Source organism: Helicoverpa armigera, chromosome 25, assembly GCF_030705265.1.
Source record: "Helicoverpa armigera isolate CAAS_96S chromosome 25, ASM3070526v1, whole genome shotgun sequence".
NCBI lineage: Eukaryota > Metazoa > Arthropoda > Insecta > Lepidoptera > Noctuidae > Helicoverpa > Helicoverpa armigera.
In genome coordinates, this window is record NC_087144.1 from 2067438 (window position 1) to 2095221 (window position 27784).

General features: G+C 35.5%; 2 protein-coding genes across 2 annotated transcripts in view; both read right to left on the reverse strand.

Moving 5' to 3' along the window:
• Positions 1 to 27784, reverse strand: part of LOC110376616 (solute carrier family 2, facilitated glucose transporter member 2) — a 324460-nt gene that overhangs the window by 42270 nt on the left and 254406 nt on the right. The gene's annotated exons all lie outside the window — the stretch shown is intronic.
• On the reverse strand, positions 13235 to 18179 carry LOC110376611 (trypsin). The gene is made up of 4 exons (XM_049845742.2): positions 17699 to 18179; positions 15269 to 15524; positions 14134 to 14334; positions 13235 to 13648 (listed from the first exon to the last, which is right to left on the reverse strand). Exons 1-4 carry the CDS (start codon positions 17950 to 17952, stop codon positions 13478 to 13480), a joined length of 882 nt encoding a protein of 293 aa, XP_049701699.2. The 5' UTR covers positions 17953 to 18179; the 3' UTR covers positions 13235 to 13477.

A 27784-nucleotide genomic window follows, 5' to 3' on the forward strand; every position in this document is an offset into this window, starting at 1 on the left:
CACAATATCTGTTTCAACAAGGGTTATTTCGTGATATATCGCCATTTCTCTTTTATAACCTCGTTTGGCTTACTTTTTCATGGGCAACCGCAATTTGTGACATTTTTGTTATTTTGTGATGTTTTCTTTCTCGTTTTTGTTTAGTTTTAGAAACGTACACCTATCTTAGTATGTAGGTATATCATTCATGTTTCGTTAGCGTAAATAAAAAGGGGTGAAACTAGGGCGAAATGATTAATTAGCAAAATATGCTAATTTTTTATTTTGTTTAGAGTAAGCACACTGTTCACCTATTCGGATAATTTTTATTCCTGTAAAAATTTTTAGTCAGTTTCGTGTATTCGTCTTTTATCAATCGATCAATCGTTTATAATATATAAAAAAAATCTAATATCCTTGAATGACATTTTATATTTTACGCTACCTGTCCCGTGTTTAATATAAAAATATCAGAACCATTTTATAAAATGTATCAACTTCAGAATATGTCGGTAAATAAATGTCAAAGATGTCAAATAGAGAATTTTATTATTACGCTGAAAATTGAATACCTGTGTGGAATTCTTTGAAAATTAATATGTTTTGTATGTCTTCAAAGTAAATATGTTGTCTTTCAGATAAATTGATCTGAATCAATTATTTTTGATTTAAACAATATTAATCCCACCAAAAACATTAAATGTAAAAAAATGCCAAGTCTCTCGATGCAGTCTTTCCATCGTAAAAAGTTTTAAGATCTCATAGAAGCCAAGTCCTATTCAAAATATTTTGTAGTTATAAATCAACATTTAGTAATTGTATCAATAGTTTTCTTTATATTATAATTATAGTGACTTGGCAATGAGCACAAGAAGAAACAAATAAAACGGCATATTTGGATTTAATTTTCTTTTGGTTTATCCATGTCGTCCCAACCGAATTTCGGCAACGGCAGTCAGTCTTAGTGTACTCTCGATTCATTTACTTTCTTAAGCGATGGCCCGTAAGGTATTCTTAATTATTGTATTGGAGCATGTAGTCGGTAGTGACCATCATGATTCACACATAACAAATAATCTGATCACTGGTCTCGTCAGAATATTTGCACATAATTCCAGGCAGCAAGCAGCTTTTAATTTGTGCTCATTGCCAAGTCACTATAATTATAATATAAAGAAAACTATTGATACAATTACTAAATGTTGATTTATAACTACAAAATATTTTGAATAGGACTTGGCTTCTATGAGATCTTAAAACTTTTTACGATGGAAAGACTGCATCGAGAGACTTGGCATTTTTTTACATTTAATGTTTTTGGTGGGATCTCATTTATTTTTTGTAAGTGTATTTCTTTCTTTTTTTTCACGTTCCATTACACTATATTTACAATTACTACTATAACAATATATTAATAGGGCTTAAACTTATATATATATGTATAATAAATAACTAACAAACTAAATAGAACTAAACTAACTAACAAATAACTAACTAAATATATATCTACTAACTTACAAACTATAACTAGCTAAGCTAAACTAAATAACACGTAAAGTTCTCCGAATATCAATTATCACTACAATATTTTTTAGTTTCGAAATGGTTTTTCATAGACAGATGGCGCTATCAAATGAAATTTATCGAATTATTTTGAAGTACTACTTAGACTGCGCTTTGTAACGAAACCATAGCGCGATTCAGGCAGGTACAACGCCATCTATCGAGCGCGCATACAATATTTATCGCAATACAATGGAGTTTTAGCCTTATTAATTTAAATAATTATGAACTTTATGTATTAGTTTGTATTAATGATAGTCTATGTATTACATTTATATTATTCTTTTCTATTCTATGTATGTATTCATCCAATTGAATAGGTACTTAAACAACGAACAAAGTTAACAATGCAGTCAAAATCCATACATAATGTTCTTGCCAAACCGCAAATATAAAATTGTTTTCTATGGCATATTATTTTTTAATGTTTTTATAATTTTTCCTTTATATGTGGCTAATGACCTATCTTGGTGCAAAATTTGAAGTTTCTAAGTCTGCTAGAAGTACCTTAGATTTTTGATGATCTGTCAGTGAATCAGTGAGTCAGTGAGTCAGTGAGTGACAAAATGGTGTAACTTTGATCGACCGTAACTCCTAAACTATTAATTCTATATAATCTGATCACCTAGTCAGTATAATCTCAATAAGTCACATAATTGATATAAAATATGAAAATATGCATAAATAACTAGAGTAGGAAAATATGGTCTGATTTTAATATAAAGTTTTTGACTAACAGTAAATAAAAATTGAATGTAAAACTTTTATCAACCGCCCATTGCAATAACAAAACGCATAAAAAATACAAGCACCACAGATTAAGGGATTGTTCACACCAAACGTATTGTCCGCCGCTGACTGTGAGTATACTCACAGTCGGCCTCAGTGTGAACGTCGACTCAATCTGCAGTACGCGTACTCACCAAGCCGACAATAGGCTATAGCGTATGATGCGCTACATGTGTGAACAAAAGAATACGCTCGTGTAGGTTCACACTAGATGCGTACGCTGAGCGGCCGACTATTCTACACATAAAAGAGCTCTGGCATCACTGCGCGGCGGTGCGGACGCGGCGGAGCGGCGGTGCGTACGCGGCGGAGCGGCGCTATTCGGCAACTGCGTCCGCGTAGCCAATCCGCGTCCGCCGTGCATAGTCGCGTAGTAAAATAATCGGCTACTGAGAGTCAGCTACAACAGACGACGTAACAGCGTATAGTCGGTTCGGTGTGAACGACAATTTAAATATATATGGAAAAGCAATAAACTGCGTAACGCGCGCTCACAGTCAGCGGCGGACAATACGTTTGGTGTGAACGATGCCTAAATCCTTCGTTCCCGCCAACTGTCAGCCATGTTGAATGTTAGTTTTCTATTGAACTGTTAGAGCATTTACCAACTGGAGACGTCGCGTCGTGAGCATAAATCTCATCATCTGCCTAACCTATTCCTAACAAACCGGAGACAGCTGAGTACCAGTGTTTTACAAGGAGTGACTGCCTATCTGAACTCCTCAACCCAGTTTCTCGGGGAATCTAATACCCCTTGATAAGACTGGATGTCAGATTTTCTGGGTTCTGACTACCCGTAACGACAGCCAAAGACGTTCAAATCGACGAAATTTTCTAATAAAAGCGACAATTTTTAGTGCCCGATATGAAGCTTACTTTTCGGGCTAGACTAGCCTTTCCTTGGAGCACACTTCGCACACAGGGGCGGATCGGCCCTGCGTGTCCAGTTAGTTAAATTGTCTAGGCTTGGAGCCGATATTTGCTACAACCATCCGGTGACATCGCATCAATCCTGAATGTTTTTATCGTTTATTTTCGACCATTTGTTTCAGTTTGTCTTTCACCATTTTTGTTTTTACGTATTTTTAAGTTAGATCGTTTTTAAGTAAATACTTTGCTGGCTGCGAAATCGGTAAAACAGCTGAACAGTCTGGTTTGAAAAAAAACTAAAAAACACGCTTTTAGCAAGCACAATTTTTTTGGATTAATTGGATTTGTAATGACTTTACTTAGCTGATCATGTATTGTCATCAGAACTCGTATCGTGTTCAAAATTTCATCCTGATCGAAGACCGGGAAGTGGGTCAGATTAAGATTCTAAGATTTTCTTACATACATAGTTACAAGTGAAGCTAATATAAGCGTGTTAATAGTAGGACTATAAAGACTGCTATAATCCTCTTACAGTGCAGCAAGTTCTATAAATCAGCTAGTTTCTATAAAGTTAAAGTAGTCGTTTATTAAGTTAGCAAAATTACATACTGATACACTTACTTGTGAAATATTTAGGGCAAAGCATTTACACATTCTCGACCAATTAAATTATAGATCTACATATCTACCTATAAATAGTCTCACTACAAATATAACTCCAATATTCCTATATACAGCTTGATGTTTTCCACTGCCACAAACCAAGTTAGTTATCCAATATCAGGGTAACTCGGTTACGTAGAAAATCTAGTTATGACCTGCTACCCGCCTCCTAATAGCGACTTCACAATCTGGTCGGTTTATTCTGATTCAATTTTAACCAAGCGTTTGAAATTGTGGAGAGAATTTTATATTTTTCTGTTTTACAAGATGAAGATGTAGATGTGATGTTGGAGCATGTAAATGACTTGGGTTTTCAAAAGTGGTTTTAAAAAACGTTTTTGAGGTTTGATCTTGGACTTTCAAGGTCCAATTGTTCTTCATCATAACGTAACTTTTTTTACTATCAACTAATGACATTTTATGAACCACTTCACGCCAATGAATAGTAAAGTTGAAAGAAAACATCTTACAATAAACTGGCGGTTTTTACGGGGGAACTAATTCCCGTACCGGGGTAAAACAAGGCCCTTGGTACTCGGGAAGACTGTAGCTTTCCAACTGTTGAAGAATTCTTCAAATCGGTTCTGTAAATTCGGAGCCATAAAATTACGAACAAAAAAAAAATGTTTACTCTTAATTATATTAGTAAAGACTTAATAATTCACTTTATTTTGAAGCTACAGAAGCGCTTTGCAATAAAAAGCATCTAGAACCAGTTTGTCGTAGTTTCAATAACTGTAGTACTGTTACTGTAGGTACATCCGAGTGTTAAATCGAGTGTCAGTCCGCTTGATAAATGTCCGGCATTTACTTGATCTACGAACATTATATCGCTGTTGTGTAGTATTTTTGTTTGGATAAAAAGTGTGGAAATGCACCTTAATAGTTTTCTTTTTAACGGACTTTTAAAGGTCGATCTGTTTGTAACTACGCAGGTAATGGAATCTAAGGTCTTTAAACTAATTTCACCATTTTTTTTTTATTAATTTTAAAGAAGGCTTACAGACTAATTACAAAATGAGTAAAAAAAAAAAAAAACTAAACATTGCTAATAACAAGCCTCCACATATACATGTTATTATGCTAATTAGACGTATAAACAATTTTACATTATTAAACTATATTTACGATACTTATACGATACTTATACGATAGTGATTTAAAGTAATTACAATAATAACATTTTACAAGGATTGAAACGTCATGAAAATTGAATGTAGTTCTGAAGACAATATGGTACTATCGAACTGATCTGATGAGGGACCCGGAAGATATAAACTAGAACTTCATAGCACCTCTTATTATAGCTGTGTTTGAAATTGCTGGACATTATTGACCTAACTACAAAAACTTAAACATCTGTTGAACACTTGTCTAAAAAATATGGGTACAAAATGGACGTTATTCCAACGACATAGGCGTCGTCCTAATTAACAGCGATCGCACGATGACACGATGCGTTCTCGTCATACGATGAGTTCAAACATACAGATTTCATCAGAGTGTCCTATTTGAACCTCGGAACCTCGCAAGTGAGATCGTGAGTTGAAAAACGCATCGCGCCATCGCGCGATCGCTGCCAATTAGGACGACGCCATAATCTGTCATTTTTTAGACAAGTGTTCAACTGACCTTTAAAAGTTTTTGTGGTACGATGGTATAAATTCTGTAAGGTTTTTACGTGCGTATATAAATATATGTATGTATTGCTAGTGTTTTATAATGAAGTTAAATGATACTAAACATGGATTTGTTAAACAGTTGACCCAAAAACGAACTTATACCAGTAACACCCGCTTTACAATTTAAACCGGAGTTCAAAGTTTCGAGATAATTTGCATCACAAGCTGATCCGATAGTTTGACAAGCTCTTCTGGCACAAAGGACTTTCCATGTTTAGATTTGGTCACCCATCAAGTTCTGGGTCAGGACAAGTGACCAGTGACCAGAGTTAGTTTTTGTTTTTTGATGTTACGTTGTTGTTAGAGCCACTTATACTGCAGACGTTTTAGTTGGCCCACAATTTGTTTGGGCTCATTCATCAGTATGAAAGTGAATGGTAGTTCCTACGCACATAACAGTGATCAAGTATTTGGCCGGCATCAGACTGTTTTTCTTAAAAAATATTTTTTGTTCTACCATTGCCCAACTGTTTAGGCTGCAGTGGGTAATTTAAGCAGTGCAATTCAACGCTGGCAGCATTGCCACTTGCCTCTTGGGCACGCTCCCAGTCGACAGTGATGGAGAGGAATTTTTTGACGCTTAAAAGCGTCAAAAAATACCTAGCATTGGTCTCTTGAAATCAGTGGCAGTTCAATCAAGCCATTAGACCTGCAGATTCCGACTTCTAAAACCATTTAAAAGTTTGTTTTGTCCATAACCATGTACCATTTAACTTTAACGATAAGCGAACCACTTGCAGTTGTCAAATCGCCGATTTCACCAATAGGCGGCATGTATGTGGCTAAATATATGGCAGATAAATCCTCTTGCATACAAATTCTTAAAACCAGTTTGAATAGGTACAAATCCCCCTAACTGAAAAATGGCCAAATACCATTAAAGGTACATAACAGAATATCTTCCTTATCTCGCTGATCCTCAGGATACCAGTAGATCCTGCAGCTGTGCAGGTACAAGATATACGCGCGCCTCCGTCCCACCGTAGATCCTTGTAAACGGACCAGAGATATGAACACTGTGAACAATGAATGTTTAGAGGTGGCAAAGCGTATACTTTGTTTCAGCATTTATTTTTAAATAAACAGCAAAATGTTATTATAACAGAGTACATAAGGAAGTACATAAGGGGAGTGGGTACACAAATGTGAAAAATGAGTGCTACGTCACGAGTAAATTAGGGTCGTGTGGCCCATAGTCCTCAGAAAGGCAGATCCGCTACTGTTCTTTAGAAGTAGCTCCAATATGAAAATGTTTTTGTGGTTTTTGTTTTTCTGTATTCTATGTATTTTAGGATAAAATTCTCCAAAAAGTTATTACAAAATCTAATTCTAGATTCCGCCTGCGTTTTCGTCCGCGTCATGTAAGAACTTTCTCGGCCCAAGAAAGTAAGAGCCTTTATCAAAAATCGGACTAACTATCTAACACTGGAATAAATTTTCGCTAGCTTTTATTACTTACCTACTTCCTGATATTAGTACGTCACATATATGTCACTTGCTATACATATACAATATCACAGACCGATATCAAAACGCCTACCACTCTACACTTTCGAGTACTACTTTCAAGCATTTTATTCACTGCCCCCTCTATCCATTTATAACTCTATGGCACCGGTAGCTCAAAGGTATGTGTGGCATCATAAACATGGGCGGAGGTATTGCGCTGGCCGCTTCTATTATTTAATTACGCTGCAATTTCTCTAAATTATTAAGCGTTTTGCCTCGGAATGAACACATGAGGGAAATTCACTGTCTTGCGCTTAGTTTGAGGTCATGTTTGAAGAGTTTGTAGTTTATTAAGGTCTTAGGAGAATGGTCTGTTTATCTGTTTGATTATTTGATAGTTGATAGAGATGATTTCTTCTAGTGATTGTACGCCTATTGTATTTAGTTGTAGCCAACGTGAAGAACAAAACAATTTTAGACGAATTCCTTATTTAATCGAAACTCAGCAAACGTTAAATCTTTCAACTCTAGAAAAACCAATGACGCTGAAACCAAAGAAATAACCAATCAAATACTTTATACCACAACCCAAAATGACAAAGAAATGTCAAAATAATATTATACAAAAAAGAAAATCCTTGATCTACTGTAAATTGACACCATCATCTGTAAATCGGCCTCGTCCTAATGGCCGAATCGTTTACGTAACGCGAAGGGACATCACTAGTTATTGATATTTTATTATGTCGTTTGTAAGGTTCCGTTTCGTATTTTGATATAATAAAAGTTTTTGTTGCTGTGGTTTTGTTGGAAATACTTTAATTTCAGCAGCTTTCTATATTTATCATGAAAATACTTAAAATTGAAAATATAGTTCGATACATTTATCAAATCTTCATCTAGGATAGATTACATACAAATCATACAGTGCAAACTAAATGAATAATACATAGACAGCCTATGATAATCATTCAAATCTAAACTTTAGTTGTCTGACATGCAATTTAAAAAATATTTCGATGCAATTCAAAAGTTTTCACGTATAATATAAATGCGATTGTGCATTAATGCGCAATCCTTCTCCGTGTGAGAGGAGGCCTGTGCCCAGCAGTGGGACGATAAAAAGGCTGTAACTGTAACAGTGTATTTATTTATTCGTTTCTTAATTCCGGATTTGGAGAAGAGTGTTTGTTTGTTTGCTTGAACACACTAACCTCAAGGACTAATTATCTGGCCCGAATTACAAAATTCGTGTTAGACAATTTATCGCGAAAGGCTATGCGTAGGATACATTTTATCCCAGTGTGGGAGGTAGTTTCCTCGGGATGCAGTTGAAACCACAGCAAACACCTAGTTATTATTACACATAAATAAATCATAGCCCCAATACAATAAAACCTTATAAACACACGATGGAGTTTCGTCACTTTTTTCGCAGCCCACTGGCTCGCGAAATCAAATATGGTAGCTCATCATTCATTCTGATTGTGATGGCAGACGCAATGAACGAGGTCATTACCATCGGACGATAAATTTTGTGAATACAAGAGATTTGCATTGCATTCAGGATTATTGGTTATATAAAAAAAAAACATCTGTCATTATTAAAACAGTGATTACGATTGAAATTACTTTTGATTTGTTAACCGACTTGCCAAAAAGGATAAATTCGTCGGAATCTTTAAATTATTTTAATGTTAAGTCGTCATACGTTGACATCCTTGCTATATTTTAATGCAAAGTAACTTTGCCTATCAGTCTATTAGTCTATTGCGCTTTGACGCCAAAATGAATGAACCCAAACCAAAAAAACCCAACAAATGACTGGTCTAGAGCCTTAAAAAGGATTTAAGGCTGCATTTTGTTCGGGTGCGGGAAACCGTTCGAACCTAGATAGAACCGTTTGATATAACAAATTTTCATATAATACTATTAAAAAAATACCGTAATGACTTCAAATACTGAAAATATTACAATTGCATAACATTTTGTACCTTCAATTCAGCACTTATTTCTCAAAACCGATACAAACAGAATTTTCCCATTTAAAAATTCATTCTAGCAAAAGAAAATGAAAAACCGTTTCCACAGCGCTACTCGACAAACTGAATATAGGGGTAGCCAATAAAATGCAAGTACATAAGTGCTAGTTGAAATTGTTTATAGAAGTGCGGTCGCCGAGTCTCCCTGACAATTCCAATAAAAATATATTGGTCTACTGACAGAGAAGCTATCAAATGGTTCCTTGAAAGATTGTGAAGGAAAGTTTTCTGGTGTGTTTTATAGTGAAATAGTTGATCATCTATTTAGAATTTTCAGAACTATGTGTGGGGTCGGATTTCAGTCGTACTGGATGCAGGTGCAAAGCAGTTAAGGTGGAGCGATTGCTTGTCTATCCTCAGTAATTCAGTTACCTGGGCAAACCAATACCTCTTGGTAATACCTACTAGTTGTCATATTTTCTAGCTTCTAACTTTCTGTAATAACTTCCAATAATGTTAAAATGGAAGTCTGACTAGTTGTCATGCCTTCCGAATCACGGAGAAATTAGTCATGAGCAGGTGGAAACCCATTCACGGACTGACCGCGCCAAGCGTCATGATCGATTGATCCCCTTTTAAGGCTCCAAATACTTATAAAATACATAATTATCAACAACAAAAGTTACCAAATTGGTACCAAAAAAAATAATTAAATTCCCTATTCCATCCACCGTATCTCACACAAACCTTAACATTTGAAACAAAAAACTACCCTCCCTACCTATTTCCTTTAGAACCCTGCCCCACAAAGCCATGGCCGCGTGTCCTCGGGAACAAAGCAGTCTGATAAGCAATTACACAAGAACACAGTAGTAAGATTATATCTTATTAACGTGCTTGAGAGGAGCAACAGCTATAATAATTCCTTGGACGCGTGTGTGGTGTGAGGTATGGGCGAAAGCGATTTATGTCTTACTATCTTTACCCAGTCTATCTGTTGTGTCTTTAAGAGTTTTAGCTTATTAGACTGAGATTCACACTAAGAGTATAGAGCCTGAGAAAACATAGGCTGCGTTAGCAGGTCGCAGGGACTAGTTCCTCTCGGGATGTGGGTGGAACGGCTCGGAACAGCTAGCGTAGCATACTCGTTCTTTAGCTTATCTGAAATTGTGTCTACAATGCATCCAGTACAATTAAGTTTGGTGGACAGCAGTATTAGGGTTGATTTATACAAGGCCGGGCCGTGCCGTGCCGTATCCGGGCTTTTACGAAATTCTAAAGACGAGCGTCGTTTGTGGCCCGGACGGGCCACAAACCGATCATGCACCGTGTAATATAAACTGCTTCATACAAAATGTATGTAACGTTTCACATCCGTGCCCCGTACGAGCCACGTACACGGCACGCCCCGGACACGACCCGGCCTAATATAAATCATCCCTTATAGTAACAACTACGTATGTACAGGTGGTCATGTAGCAAGTCACCCTTTGTATAGTTCTGGTACTCATCTGCATCCAGTAAGACTCGAACCTGGTCTCAACATAGTTTTATTGAATGCTAGGCAAATGATTGTTATTTGTGAAAAGACCTTGCACAGAGAAGTATAGCAGATGATGTTGATAACTATTTTAGTCCAAAAATACTAAAACTAGGCTTTAAAAAACATTTGAAAAATAGCAATAAGCTTACACTTTGTACCACTCATGCAATTACACGATGTCCGGTGCAGTATCCGTTATCCGACGTATCCGTGCGCGCCACGGCTCACACTTACCATTATTCATTTACACCACTGTGCAATTTCTAGACAAACAACTCTATCCATGAATTTATAGAACTGATATTTTTTTTGTAATTTTAATAGCCCGAGGAATCACTCCTGTTTTGCACGTTTGTAAAAAGAAGCCTGTTATTTTAATTTAAATTATATTACCTACTTTTGAGTTTCATCAATATAAATTAAGTTGTCAATGACGCAGCGATTTACTCACATAATTTTGGATGGTACAAAACAAAGAAAAGCTATCGCCCAGCAAAAAAATATATTCATGTTATTTTCCCAGTTCTCTTTTTAAAAATAACACTTATTTTGGCTGTTGTTTTTTTTCCAATTCTTTCTCAATTTTTTTTCTATGACAATACTTAACCCAAAACAATTCAACTGAAGGACAAAAAACAAAATAATTGTTTTTTAACAAAAATACAAATCGAAAGGCGAGGAAGGTAGATTCTTTTACCTTTAGTACAGTCAACTCAAAAAGTGGCTATACACATCCAAAGTACAGTCTATAACTTAGATTTTTCTATTTATAATAAAATAAATCTTACAAATTACACCATAAAAGACTTATCGATGTGAAAATAGCTAGCCCAAATTAAAAGCCCAAATCAATTTTAAAAATAAAAAGCAGTTTTACACTTCAACACTAAAAGCGCAAAAAGAATTAGGCAATTTATTTTAGGATTCACTCAGCGTACATAAAAGGAGCAAACGAATTTATTTAATTTCAACCACAACTATATTCGATCAGAGGGACCTTTTACTTAAATGCTCTACTAAAATAGAACTTTTCACAATTTTATTTAGCAGTTCAGATACCAAGGTGAGGTTTTTTTATAAAATTAAATGGCACTGCTGTAAAAGAGGCGTTTTGTATAGAAAAAAAAAATGTACGTCACATTTTCAATGTTATTCGTCATTTCCAAAACACGCCTGGTTTTAGGATATAAAAGTATTTAAATAAAAGAAAGTCGTGTTAGTTACACATTTTATAACTCAAGAATGGTTGAACCGTTTTAGCTGAAAATTGGAGGGGAGATAGATAGCTTAGATCTGAGGAAAGGACATAGGATAGTTTTTGCCGCCATCCGGCTACGGGTAATAGTCATATCGGGACGCAAGTGAAACGCGGGCGGAAGCTAGTATACCTATATAAAATGATCAAAGCTTTTGTTTTGTAAAAAAACAGAAAATAAACTTTATTTTAATAAAGTTTATTTTCTGTTTTTTTTTTTCGTTGGTATTACTGACCAGAGCTTGTAGTCTGTTGCCCATTTTCACCAACAAATACCTAAATTAAGGGATCCCCTAAGAGCATTTACGGAACACTTAATAAGAATTTCGTTTTCACCAAAGTTTAGGTATCCCTTATGCATAGTTGTTTATGTCAAAATTGGGAGAGCCCTTATTCTAAGTGGCACTTAGATTACGAGATTGTTGGTGAAAACGGGCATGTGACAATTAAACTCAATCCTATATAGTAAGAGACTTATACCGTTTTTCACTAACAAATACCTAAATTTAGGGAAGCCCTAGGAGCATTTAGGGAAAACTTAATACGAATATCGTTTTCACCAAAGTTTATGTGTCGCTTATAACCTTTATTATTGGGGGAGAACTTATTCTACATAAGTGACACTTAGGGTAAAGTTAAGAGATTGTTGGTAAAAACGGGCATTACACTTATTTCTTAATACAGAGAGAAACACTTATGGTAATACTTACACGTTCCCCCATACATACCTATTTTTACCAACATGGATGGCATCCATACTGAAAAGCGTCAAAGGTCATACATAATTGTTTTGTTTCCAGTATATTAAAAGTAAATATTAATTCATTCATCCATATTGTTCGTATTGAACTTTCATTGTGCCAATTCCGATATTGTTTTTAAATGTTGACGAAATCAATCATCAATGGATACTATTATAACGCAACAGACAGTTTTGCTCGCATACCGGATGAACTTCTTCCCTGTTACTCGGGAAGAGTGTAGCCTTTCAACAGTGAAAGAATTTTTCAAAATCGGTTTTGTAGTTTTGAAGCCTTTAGGATACCTACCTATTTACAAACAAAGAAACAAATAAAGTAAATATTATAGTAATCTGTGCTCGTACTTAGACGTTGAAGGACTCATACTTAGTCATAAATTATATCGGACATCATTTCAGCCATATTATGTCCAATGCTGAACATAGGCCTCCCCCATTGGATTCCAAATAGACCGGTTTTTAAATTAAACATAATTTAAAATGCTCTTTTATATTATGTTTTATGTTTATATAAATTTTGTATATAGTATTTTATTTTTAGTTTTGTATAAAGATAAGTAGTTTAAGTTTGTATATATGTATAGTGTGTACATTCATAGTTTATGTAAATAAATACCTTGGAAAATTTAAAATTAAACAATACATATTTTGTTAAATATTAATGTATTTTATTATAAAGTCTAAGGATGGCAAGCAATAACTAAAGCTAAAAAAACATAATTTTGTTTGTCCAATCTGATTCGATTGAATAACAAATATTCCTAATGACAAACATTCAGACTTGTCTATTTATTTAAACGTATTTTTTTATTACATATGCTAATTTTCACAATCCGTTACAATCAAATTACATTACGTCATTAAAATTCTAATACTCATTTGTATTCTTCTCCATAATTCTCCACATCTTGTTCCTTATCAGTTGTTCTTCCTTCTTCTTCACCACTTATGTCCAGTGACTGTAGCATGAATCCATGAGCTGATGTTAGGTGCCGACACTAGGGTTACGAAGCTGGGTCCAGCTAGATCGCTCTCACAGTTATTCGGTCTCCAAGATGATACTATGCCCCATAGCACGTCGTTAAGTACTACTGGTGCGCCTACGTCTCTCTGCAAAGATGGGTAATTTTTATTACAGCTAAATGAAATGAAAGGATAGGCAGAATTATGACAACCCCCCAACTGCGGAACTAAATTTTATAACTTTTTCTTAAATTCAAAGAGGAAGAGGAGGAGTTCATAACTTTCAGATTAAATCAATGTTAAGTCTTCCTAAGCCTTTGATAAAAAGTATCTACTCCTGGTGTTAAATAGAAGAAAAAAGAAACAAAGAAAATAATACCATTTACTTTCACACACTGGATAATCAAAATGATAAGGAAGGAAGAAAAAAATTTAAACAAAAAATGATAAAAAATATTTTTAAACAAAAAAGCTGCCTGCATGAAAAATAACGAACTGAAAAGGCAGAAAAAAGTTGAATAGTCACAGTTGGCAGAATTTTCTATGGAATACTTGCTTATTTAACTATTGATACAAGGACGTAAGATGGTAGAATACATTATTGCATGCACAATGATAAAATCTATACTTACGCTGCAAGGATCCATCATAACACCAGTATCTAAACACATCATGGCATCCGTATCATTGATGCCTAAAGAAGCCAGTTCCTCAATGCAATCTTCAAGGTCTGATGGATGAAGATGCGTCACCGACAGGATCCGCCGACGTTTTATAACTTCCATCGACTGTAGGTGCTCTGAGTCGTCAGATGTAATTTGGGATTTTCTGGACTAAAACAAAAAAAGATATTCAGGGATTCACATATTTATCAAATTATTGAAAAGTAATGTTTAGCACTTGGAGAGGCCTATGTCCAGCAGTGGACTGCGATAGGCTGATGATGATGAATGTTGACTGTGCCTTAGAAGAAAGTTGTAATAATCATCAGTTAAAGGTTGTTGACAATCATCCAAAGCATAAACTAATACTGATTGTATTTAACTAAAAAATGTCATTATTAATTTGTAAAAAAAATAAAAACAATAACAAAAACCAAAAGGGTGTTCCCAAAATCTTTACAAAACTAGGTTATTAATAGATTTGCATACACTTTGGCATAGCTTTATAACTATTGCAAAGTAAAAAATAAATGTTGTTTCAATCTTGAAATAATCTTTACTTTTTTTAAAAGAAGGCGTTAATTTTAAGCGATTTTTAAGTTCATTACTTTTCTTGTTAAAAGTGGCTCTCTTGATCTCGGGGGACTAATTTTAACTACAGCCTTCTCCCTTCAATTTAGCGGAAATACCGTCTTGTTATAATTGGAAACGATCCTTTAGTTACCTTACCGAGATAACTTTTAATGTGAAATGTATACTGCTGATCGAATGATAAAAAACTTATATTACTCAAAATAGTATCGTGTATGAAGAGACAATATCCGTCTACAAATAAATAACTGCATAGGTGAAAAAACATTATCCCCCTACAATTTATGCGTAACGACAGTGAAGAGGAAATAATTACTCATTTATTTGTGCAAAACAGTTGAGGTCATCTACAATTATTACAAATGACAATAATGTAAATAAAGAAAAAAATATAATGTTGTTGCTATGGATTTTTCGCGGCCGATATATAGAAAACAAAAAATACATTACCAAAAAGATTAGACACCTATAAATTAGAAAAGGCTCAAAGCATAAACAATAATAGTAAACTTACCATAGGATAAGGCCAAGATGTAACAATAAAATGAGTAGCATCAGCTTCCCTCATAGATTTCTGCAGCCTTATAGCTCTAAGACTGGGAGTATACCTAACAGTTTCTGGCAGTCTTATGAGGGCCAGGTCATAAATAGGACTGTTGTCATCAAAATGGGGATGAATTTCGAAGTATTTCACAGGTAATACTAAGCCTCCCTTACGATAGTTTATGCTGCCAAGTCTGACTCTTAAAGTTCTTGATGCTTCTCGTAATCTGAAAAGGTGACGGTAGTTTTTATATAACGCTAGTTGATCCCGCGAACTTCTTATCGTTTAAACCTTCCCTGGACCTGTAGACATTTTAAAACCAAAATAAGCTAAATTGGTCCAGCCATTTTCGAGGTTTAGCCAGATTAACGAACAGCAATTCATTTTTATATAAAAGATTAAGGTCTGTAAACCACAGGGATAAAAAAATGAAGCCAAGACGAGAGCATTTGTGTGACGTACATTGTAGCTTTCTTTAAGTATCGAATTCTTTTAATGTAAGAAGAGGGAGAAAGAAAGAAAAAATTGACAAAATGTGGTTATAATATGGATTTTAGTATTGTAATATTAATTATTTATGTATGGTTTTTTCTATGGGCCTTAGGTTGCTTGATGTAAAGGTAAAGGAATAAATAAATAAAATAGTGTTTTATGAAATGTAGTCTTATATATTCTACCGAATAGATGTACAAATATTAAACTCAAAACCTACATATTATTATGCTGTATTCAATAATAAAATCCTTGTTATTCAGAAATTCTTTCAGAAAACAAAGCATATCTTTCGTTGTTTCTGATATAATTGGATAGGTGGGGACAGAAAGAGTTTGCTGGTTTGGTTTATAGAATTTTATTTTCTTCAGGTTACGCCAGTAGTAAATAAATGTTATACGTTGTTTTCTATGCCAATACTTTTAATATTAGGGGTTAAAGTATGAAATTGCCGTTTTATTCTAGTAGGTTTTTGAATTGCCATAGAGTCTTCATGGTTTGAGGTTTTCGAATGGAACTTTTTTCACGTGGTTTCTGTGATGTTCTTCTTTTAAAAAATGTGAAACATTTGATTATCGATGTTCAATTGTTTTTGTTATTCAACTTAAACAAGAAAGATGGATACTGCGAAAATTTGAGTAATTTTTGAATATGAGTTCCGACGCGGGATTGAACGGCAGAAACAGCCCGCAATATCAATGCTGCATTTGAAGAGGTGTCTGCTAAAGAACGCGCCGTGCGATTTTGGATTAAACGCTTTCGTGGTGGAAACTTCGACTTGAAGAACGAGCCATGAGAAAGACCGCCTGACAGGTGATTAACGAGAAATTAAGAGAGACGGTGAACGCCGATCCTAGTCAAACTACCCAGATACCCAGCCGAACACCGAATAATGTTGAAAAAATTAGCAGTAAAACAGCCACGACTCATGAATCGACCTTCACCGCTATTGCTCCATGACAACGCGAGGCCTCATACAGCAAAATAAACCGTTTTAACTCTTCAGGAACTGCAGTTGGAAACTATTCGTCTTCCTCCATATTCGCCAGACCTTGCTCTAACGGACGACCATTTTTTTTTGTGATTTGGACAATTATCTACGTCACAAGAAGTTTCTTCCCAGGAGGCAGAACAAAATTCTTTCACACTGTTTGTGCAGTCTAGATCCTCAGAGTTCTATCGTAAAGGCATAAATGACCTTCTTATTAGATGACCGCAATGTATAGATAATAATGGCAACTATTTTGATTAAATAAGTTTGTTAAAAATTAAAAAAAAATACAATTTAGGTTTTCAGTACAAATCGGCAATTTCATACTTTAACCCCTATTATTAATTTAAGCGGCTAAGCTTATAAATAATTTTAATTATTGAGATATAAAATATTGCGCAAGGCTTATTACAGATCAAGACATTAGACATTAAAGAAATTCAAGACTTAAACGAGTTGCGTTCCTTAAATTACAATCTCAATTAAATTATTTAAATTAACTAAAACACTTGCAATGATATTATGCAAAATATTTTAAACAAAATTACAAATTAGAATTTTAGATCTTTAAGCTTGTCTAGTTCAGCAAATTTTTATTCTCAACACTATTTTTTAGGGTTTCGTACCCAAAGGGTATAACGGGACCCTATTGTTTTCGCTCCTCTGTCCGTCCGTCCGCCCGTCCGTCCGTCTGTCACCAGGCTGTATCTCACGAACCGTGATAGCTAGAGAGTTGAAATTTCCACAGATAATATGTATTGTTGCCACTATGACAACAAATAATGAAAACTAGAATTAAATAAATATTTTGGGGGGCTCCCCTAAAAAACGTGATTTTTTTGCTCATTTTCCAAATAATGGAAAATACGGAACCCTTCGTGTGCGTTTCTGATATAATGATTTATAAAAGAACTTACAGAAACAATGCATCAGCGGCAGTAAGCACCCAGTTTTCGTCTATCAAAGCACCAGCACTCAAATATCTTGACATTTTCAGAACAGCGACCACATAAGGAAATATATTACTATCTGTCACTAATGTATGTTCATCCAATTCACTGTATTTTATCTCATTGGTTGTTATACTCTTGCTTTTACCCATTTTATGATGTTTCATCAACCCTTCACTTTTACATAGAAACACTATGAAAATTACTGCTTGGAGTCGCATTTTTCACTAATGTTTGGAGCTAAGGGAATTTGGTGAAACCCCGGAGTTATGTCGAGTGACGAATTTGTTCAATGATCTTCTTATTTTATGTAGTTTTACAAATTAAAGTAAATGGTCATTCAATACATTTTTAGCAATAAAAAAAATATATATTTAACACTTGAAATAATGAACGGTAAGTAAGTTTAGATAAAAAAGTTATAAGAACGTAACTGATGATCCAATAAGTCTGAGTTGTAGACTGGTTTGATAATGAAAAGGTTATGAATGGGAATAGAATTTGCCAAGTTATTAACTCGTCATATGATTCACTCGTCTGTGGAGAACTATGAGATGTAAGTAATGTTGATATGTAGCTGTAAGGCTGTAGTCATACTGTGAATGAGCCTGATGAGGTGTGAAAAGAAATTAAATTAATCAAACTTTGCTTTTATTGTCAATGTAGTCATGTCAAAGATGATTATAATAACCTATGTTATTTAATTTATTTATTTATTTATTCTGAGAGAAGGCTTACGGACTAATCACAATATTATAAGTAACATATTATAAAACTAAATTGCCAACAACAAGCCTCCACAGATAATTTCAACCTATCGATATTACAACTTTAACATAGTGTTTACAGAACAGAACATTTTATCTATGTTTATATCCATACACATTATAACATGAATAAGTTCATTTAACTGTTTTATTTATTCGTTTAAAGTTGAGTTTTAGTGCCTGCCTGCGGTTTTCTTCCGCATCTGACAAGCTCTTTCTGACAAACTCTTTCTTTTTCTTCCCCATCTGGATAAAAATAAGTCCTTACTCGACTATCTGTGCACCGAATCAATTAAATCGGTTCAGTTAGTTTTGTCTTGAAAACGTAACAGACAGACAGAATTTTCATTTGACATGACAAATTGTTTTTGTATTAAAAATATTATTAGGAACAAAACAAACCAAAACACTTAGTTGAAAAATCCAATAAACCACAAGTAAGACTTGAGAAATAAATCTTTCCACACATTAATGAACGCTACTTTACCACGCAAACATTCGATAAGGCATTACGAAAGCAAAACTATGTTTACAAAGGAAATGTACCACTGAGCACGAGTTTCCTTTGCCTCACATGGACTTCTTGGTCGTTGTATAAACGTGATCTGGATAACAGTGAACGGTATAAGTTGTAACTTTGAAACCTCTTGAGGGGTTAAAATTTTTGATACTTAAAATTCGGACATTAATTTGTAACCTGATTTAATTGTACTTGCATTGAATTTTAATTATATCATTTCACATCTGACTACTATTACAAATGTGAATGTTTGTTACTCTACTAATAATCTCTCCAACTTTTTTAAATTGTGTTACCTGTATAACATTTTATGGAATGCTAATAAAGAATTGGGTATCAAGCGCTCAGTGATGCAAAGAAAGAACTATTGTACGCAATTTGATGAAACTTGTCAGTAATACATGATGACAACGTAATTAGGCTACTTTTTGTCCGGGTGCAATCGGTGCTTTAGAGCCGCAGGATATAGCGCTCCTCCCACCGAATAATATCGTTATCAATAAATTCAAATTTTACAGGAAAAATAAAACAGTGTTTTTTTACGATTATTGGAAAAACTGTGCAACCTAAGAGAATGATTTATATATCACATAAAAGCTAATTATTTATAGAATCATTCTAAACAACTTTATTTACTGTTTATTTTATTAGAACGAAGTTATTTAAGAAAATAAATTTTACTGGAAACGCTAGAAAAATATTATTTCGGAAAACAACATTACGATATTATTCGCGTAAGAACAAACAGACAGCGTGCACAATAATAGTATACTACAATGGTATCATTAAACAAAGACAACCAAACATAAACAGTAATAGATGGTACCTGGATTTTTTGCCGATATAATGCATATTATATATTAAATTATTGTTTTATTACTATTTTATTTTTCAATTAACTATCAAGTAATATCAATTTATTAGAAATATAAATCTCAATAAAACTATGACTTTGTGATAAAAGAAAACTGTTTATTAATAAAATGAAAAAACATAACCATTTGTTAAAAAAAAATTACAAACCAAACTATGATTAGATCTGTCCGATCTTTCATAAACACCTCAGACAATAATTTAGTCTCTGTCATTGTCATCGTCACTATCAGAATCCGAAGCTGGTTGTTGGTTGTCAAATAAATAGCTTCGGAACGAATTATAAAACGAATGATAGTGGGCTTCAGTTCTGCATAAGCTGAGTAAATCTTCTAGCAGAGCTTTGCTGACCGCAATTGGTTCAGAGTATGCTGGTTTTAGACTGGTCACTTCAATATTACCTGATCTATTTTGTTTGCTTCTTCTGGACCTATTGATACAACTTTCTGTGTTTAAGTCAAAGTATTGATCATCATAATTATATTTAAATTGTACTATATTGGTATTGGAATTTGAGACCTTTACTTCTACAATTTTAGTCCATGCGATTTTAGAGCCTTGAGTGTCTGTAGTCCAGTTTGTCCAGTTTATATAAAACTTTGTTTTTCATTGCTCGTTCAATCAACGAAGGCATGCTGTCACCCTCGTTTTGACTGTGACCAGTTTCAAAAAAACGGTGGGTAATATTTTCTATATAGCCCTTTTTTTATGGCATATAGATAAAGTGCAAACACATACCGGTTTTTATTTTGGCCCACGCAACCATCCGAATAAAATGATATGTATTTGATTCCTCGTTGTTCTTCCATAATTATGATGAACTTTAGTAAACAGCTCCCTATTTCAATAGAGCCTCTTTAAGCTGTAGAAAGGTGCCACACATAAATCTTTCTTTGGTTTAAAAATGAGTAGTTATAGTTATATTGATTCGTATTGACGTTTTGATGCTAGACCGAGGCTCTCTGAATATCAACTTCAAGGCGGAACGTTTCCGTCTGATGAAGGCCAGGCTCCGACCAACACTGCTCCAAACCATGACAGGATCTGAAACGTTCCAGTCAAATCTGGAGAACCGATTTGCCGCCGTGGAAACCACAACAGACGTTAACCAGAACCATGAATATGTGGTTCGGATCCTCAGGCAGGAAGGTTCGAGATTCTGTAACATGCAGCGTAAGGGCAAGAAATCAAAGCTTTCGGAAGAGACATTAGGGCTTATGAAGAAACGACGTGAAAACCCGCCTGTCACTTCGTCAGCTAAGCGGGCTCTAAACCAAGAGATCAACAAGCACATACGACGCGACCTCCGGTGCTCCAATACTCTTGTCATTGAAAGAGCAATTGAGCTGAATCGGGGGTCAAAGGTGTTCGTACAATCTCTTGGAAGAAGCTACTTGACGAAGCTGACCACAACAAGTGGAGAAGTCGTTTCTTCGGTGCCGGCAGTCCTTTCGGAAGTGGAAAATTTCCGGTTATACGCATCGTATGCATCTCGACCTGATCTCGGAAATGAGGATTCTAGAGCCACATTAACACGCCATTTCACCGAAGACCTGCCAGAAGTCAGCAGTGGCGAAATCGAGATCGCTCTGAGACAGCTCAAAAATGGAAAAGTCCCTGGCGAGGATGGCATTACAACAGAGCTATTAAAAGCAGGAGGAAACCCCTTACTGGGGGAGCTCCAGAAGCTTTTTAATGCCGTCCTGTTTGAAGGGAGAACTCCAGAGGCGTGGAGTAGGAGTGTTGTCGTCCTGTTCTTCAAAAAGGGAGACAAAACCCAGCTGAAGAACTATCGACCCATTTCGCTCCTAAGCCACGTCTATAAGCTGTTCTCAAGAGTGATCACGAACCGACTTGCGCGAAGACTCGACGAATTCCAACCACCGGAGCAGGCTGGGTTTCGGAGCGGATACGGCACCATAGACCACATCCACACAGTGCGGCAGATCATACAGAAGACTGAAGAGTATAATCAGCCCCTGTGTCTAGCATTTGTGGACTATGAGAAGGCCTTTGACTCGGTTAAAATCTGGTCTGTTCTGCAGTCCCTGCAGCGTTGTCAAGTAGATTGGCGATACATCCAAGTGATGAGATGTCTCTACGAAGCCGCTACAATGTCCGTCCAAGTACAGAATCAGCAAACAAGGCCCATACCGTTGCATCGAGGAGTGAGGCAAGGGGATGTTATTTCCCCGAAACTGTTCACTAATGCAATGGAGGATATGTTCAAGACGCTGAACTGGAAAGGACGCGGCATCAAAATCAATGGCGAACACATCTCTCACTTGCAATTTGCTGACGATATCGTCATCATGGCGGAAACGCTGCAGGACCTAAAACAGATGCTGAAAGACCTGACTGAATCTTCTCTACGCATCGGCCTACGGATGAACTTGGACAAAACCAAGGTCATGTTCAATGAACATGTTCTACCGGGACCGATTGCGATACACGGCGCCGTTCTCGAAGTTGCTCGGAAATATGTATACCTCGGGCAGACATTCCAGTTAGGTAGAAACAACTTTGAGGACGAGGTGAATAGGAGAATTCAGTTGGGTTGGGCTGCATTTGGGAAGCTACGTCGAGTCCTAACATCGTCGATCCCACAGTGCCTAAAGACAAAAGTCTTCAATCAGTGCGTCCTACCTGTCATGACTTAAGGAGCCGAAACGCGGACACTGTCGGTACGGCTGGTTCACAAGTTTAAAGTCGCTCAGCGGGCTATGGAAAGGGCTATGCTCGGCATTTCTCTGAGGGATCGCATCAGAAATGAGGTAATCCGTCAGAGAACCAAGGTCATCGACATAGCCCACCGAATCAGCAAGCTGAAGTGGCAGTGGGCTGGCCATATTAGCCGAAGAACCGATAACCGTTGGGGTAAACGAGTTCTAGAGTGGAGACCACGCCTCGGCAAACGTAGTGTAGGACGTCCTCAGGCACAGTGGAGTGATGACTTGCGCAAGACGGCTGGCAGGAGCTGGATGCAAGAAGCCGAAAATCGATCTCAGTGGCGTGCACTTGGAGAGGCCTATGTCCAGCAGTGGACTGCGATAGGCTGATGATGAGGACCAGAATAATTCAACAAATCCAACATTCGTCTAGATCGGGGATTTCTCAAAACAAACTTTTTCATTTTTGCAGTATTTTGATGACACTTTATTCTTAATCTATACAATTAACTCTATAGATATTAATTTAAAACAGAAAATCGGTTTATATTTAAGTAAACTCGTATTTATTGCAATTAAAACAGAGCGCAACACTTCACCACGAAATTATTGTCCGGTACTGATTTAAAGTAAACAAACACGGCGACTAGGCAGCACGTGCCGCTTACTCAGTATTATTCTATCCCTTTCTTTATCATTAGAAAAAAAGAAAGCGATGCGTATTGCATGTAGCTCGCGGTAATAGATAATACAGTAACCGTCTGTTGAGTGTAAACATCGCCTCGGTAAACTATTGCAAAAGTAATTGTTAGTTTTTTTTTAAATATAATTTAATAGTAACTAGCATTACCATAATTTAAAAATAAAATGTCTACAGGAATAGTATTGTTAGAATATTTTAATATAAAATGAGTTTCCTGTTCTTACTCGAATAATATCGTTATTGTAACAAATTGAAAATCTTATTCGCAGCGCTATCCGTAATCACTACTAGTGATGGTATTCACGTAAATAAGCACAATCAATCTGTAACAGAATAATAATGCTATGGTTATTATAAAAATTCTAATTTGTAATATACTTATAGGAAAAATGTGAAAAAAATTTACAAGGTGTATAAGAGTATGTACATGACGAATATGCAATAAAACGAAAAGCATCGTCATGTCACATTACGATATTATTCGGTGGGAGGAGCGATAGCTGCTCATATAAAAAACTAGCCGTTTTCCCGCGGTTTCACCCGCGTCCCGTGGTAACTACTGCCCATACCGGGATAAAATATAGCCTATGTTACTCGTGGATAATGTAGCTTTCGAATGTTGAAAGAATTTTTAAAAACTGTCCAGTAGTTTTTGAGCCTATTCATTACAAACAAAGTTTTCCTCTTTATAATATTAGTAAGATACCTATAGAGATAGAAAAATAGTAACAGATACTTTTGATTTTAGATAAAACCTTTTACAAAACGTACGCTCTAAATTGTCTCACTTACTCAAGTCATAAGTGAATTCAAATTGCCAAAATTTAAAAGAAACCTTTGAATGTTAACAAAATCATCAAAAATGACATTTCTAGAACAGCATCTTTAGATAAAAAACCTATTATTCATACAAATCGTGATGTCAGCAATTAGTTGCATCTGCTACATAAGTATTTATTTTGAAGATGAATATAAAAAGTTTAAGCTTCTTTTTCAGCTATATCATGCAAAGTTGAATTTTAGATTCTTGGGTCCTCTTTTTCTTTGACCCTTAAAACACCTATTTTAATGTCTGAATTATTAATACGTTTAAATGTTAAGAGGTCGGCTAAAAAGTTACTAGGTTTACGTAGCAATTTCTGGATAACATGAGAATCGAGCCCATTGAGTTCCCGTGAACAGCTGTCGCGCTGTGGGAACCACTAGGCACTACATTAGTTTGACAGGAGTTTAGGATAAAACCAAATTGGAGAGTGGAGGTGAGCATAAAAATATTATTCATTGATCCGGGGAGGCTAGATGAAAAAAAAAAGGTTGGAAAACCCTTTAGCATATCTTAGTATGATGATGATGTCCTCCTAGCCGATTATAGGCTACGGGCTAGCCAACTGCACAGGACATATTATAGTGCACCAGCATTTGCGCAGACACAGGTGCACTCACTATTCCGTCACTCTCATAGCCCGATGGGACGGCAATCCGATACGACCGAAGAGAGATCAGCCGACATTTACGTCTTAGTATTAATACAAAGGGGCTTACTATAGTTACCCAATATCCTACTCATCATGTTTTCAATAATAAGACAATGAATGCTCTTTGTGACATAATTTCTTATTCATTCAAACACAGTGTTGCTTTAGATGCAGGTGGCATGCAAGTGTAAAATTCCTTCTAAGTATATACAAAAGATATTGTAAATAATTTATGCAGACCTATGACTAAACATTGGTTTAAATTAGTCCATAAGCAAAATAAATAGTTTCTTGATTATAGGAACCGGACTAGAAATTCCAAGAATTTAGTAATAAAGTATAGCCCGGAGAAAAATTGCACGATCCGAAAATCGAATCCCTTACACAGTAGTAGCACCATGCGACTACTAAACCAGCTGAGTAAATTCCAATAGCTGAAGAGAGGCAGACAAGGGGACAGTAGCTAAAAATGAAACTAAATAAAAACACAAAAATTCAGCTGGTTCAGATCCCAGGAGAAATCAAAAAAGGCTTACACCATGATCATAATATTTACCTAACTGCACAATATTGTTGACAACGCGACAAAACATTATACCATTTTCCTTTATTGGGACGAAAATCGTTTTATTACGTCCCCTAACAGTACCCGCAAACTGCAGACTAAACAGTCGGCCGATAGTTGGTTGGCAATCATTTTTTTAGGGTTCCGTACCCAAAGGGTAAAACGGGACCCTATTGTTTTCGCTCCTCTGTCCGTCCGTCCGTCCGTCTGTCGCCAGGCTGTATCTCATGAACCGTGAGAGTTAGAGAGCTGAAATTTTCACAGATTATGTATTATTGTTGCCGCTACTGAATACTGAAAACTAGAATTAAATAAATATTTTGGGGGCTCCCATACAACAAACGTGATTTTTTTGCTCATTTTTGTTATGGTACGGAATCCTTTGAGCGCGAGTCCGAATCGCACTTGGCCGGTTTTTTTTAAGAAAATCTTAATTCCTATCAAAGCTTTCAATCGGTTTGATGCCGGCTAAATACCTGATCTTTATAACGTGCATACTACCATTCACCTTCATTTGATTTATGAGACCGAACAAACTATCGGCCGACTAAAAGTTTACGGTGTGCTGGTACTCTTATGTTCTATAACAGATGTTATTTCCCAAACGCTTTGCTTCAGTCAATAAGAAACAGTAAAATTCAAAAGGCTTGTTGACACAATTACGTTTCTTTATAAGACTGCTATTTGTACAGGATTCTGAAGGTACGACAAGTTGAAAGGTATAGAAGAAGTTTTGACAATTATTATGGTACGATAGGTTATTTTTTTGGATCCATTTGGGGTCGTTTTATTTTTGGATTTTTATTTTTGACATGTTTAAATCACACATATTTAACTTTTTATTTGGGCTGTGGTCCTGCAAAAGGATTTCTACAGTTTGTCAATCTTTTAAGAAATTTTGGACATGTAGGTTATAAGTTTATAAGTAGATCTTGAACACAATAACTGTAAGACTATACTTCTTTTACAATAGCGTAAAGAATATGCCAAAGATAAATAAAGGTGAAAGAACTATATACTTTTAGCTTTATTTCGCTAACTAATGAACCCTAATGAAGACAGTATCAGTAATTATTAATAGCAAATTGTCTTTGTTAATAATTCTCTTCTATTCAATACGAAACTTAGCCAAGAAATATAAATCAACTTTAAATGGTCTATTAAGTTGTAAAAACGATACTTTTAATTAGTTGCCGAAACTTTACAGACGTGACATTTGAATCTGATATTAATAGGGATTTTAGACTTTTTGAAATATTGAGTGAATGTGTTGGAGGACAGAATACCTTATTGGTCCTTCTATTTTGAATTAACTACGGTTAACTATAGTAGTCGCAGAAATTAGGAATAAAACTCCCAGTAACTAAAATTAAACTAAAGTTCGGTGATGGCGTAGGTCATAATTTGTGCTAATTAGCGTGCACGTAGCACCTACAGCTAAACTCCACCCCAAACCTCATTGCATCGGATCGCTTTGTAATCGCATTCAACTTGATACAAGACAGGGCGTAACATTTAATGTTCGACTTTTCCAGATGAAAATAAAGTTTGCTATAAAAATACTGCCCAAAAAGCGACCCACCTGAGCTTAAAAATTGCCTAATATCGTTAGTTTTAATAATTAACACGAAAACAGCTGTTAATTTTAATCAGTAGCAAGAAAAGATAATCTCACATACTACAAGTCAAAGCAATCTCGCTCTTCATGAATAGAAGATTATATTCACAAAATAAATTAGCACTGTGTTCAAGAATAAACATATTCCAGTAAGTTCTACGTAACTTGTGTTCATAATATCATGTGTTACTGTCTTCATACATTATCGAAGCAGGCAGGGTGTGTAATAGGCTCTATGTTTTCAGCCATATTTAATTCTTGTTAGGGTTCCGTAGCCGGAGGGTGAAACGGTACCTTGGCTAGCTATTTGCTTCTTGATATATGGATGGTGTGGAGTCTTGTGTGATTTCTATAACCTATCTATGTTTTATGATTAGAGTTTAGATTAGAGTATTTTGGCATTAGCTCCATATAGATTTTGTCAGATTTCAGTGTTAAATTACAAAACAACACAGACCGGTCATAGAAATCTGCAAGACACCGCTGTTCGACTGTACGTCATTCCGTTCGCAAGACATCATGAACCGTGACAGGTAAACACCTGTTTACACAGATTATGTATTTTTATTGCCACTATAACAATAAATAACTAAACTAAATAGAAAAATTAATAGGTAACTTCATAGAACACGAGGTTCTTTCTTGTATATTCGTCAATTAAAGTACGGAACATTTTGGCGAGTCCGACTCACACTTGTCTATTTTTATAATACCGTCACGACAACGTGTCACGATGTGCGATTTATTGCGATATCGTAAGAAATTTATGATTTGATTCCAAAGATACTGTCAGCTGAATAATCTGGTATGTCTTCGTAACTATGTTTTTTAGAATTAAGCTCTTTATCTATGGATATTTGAAA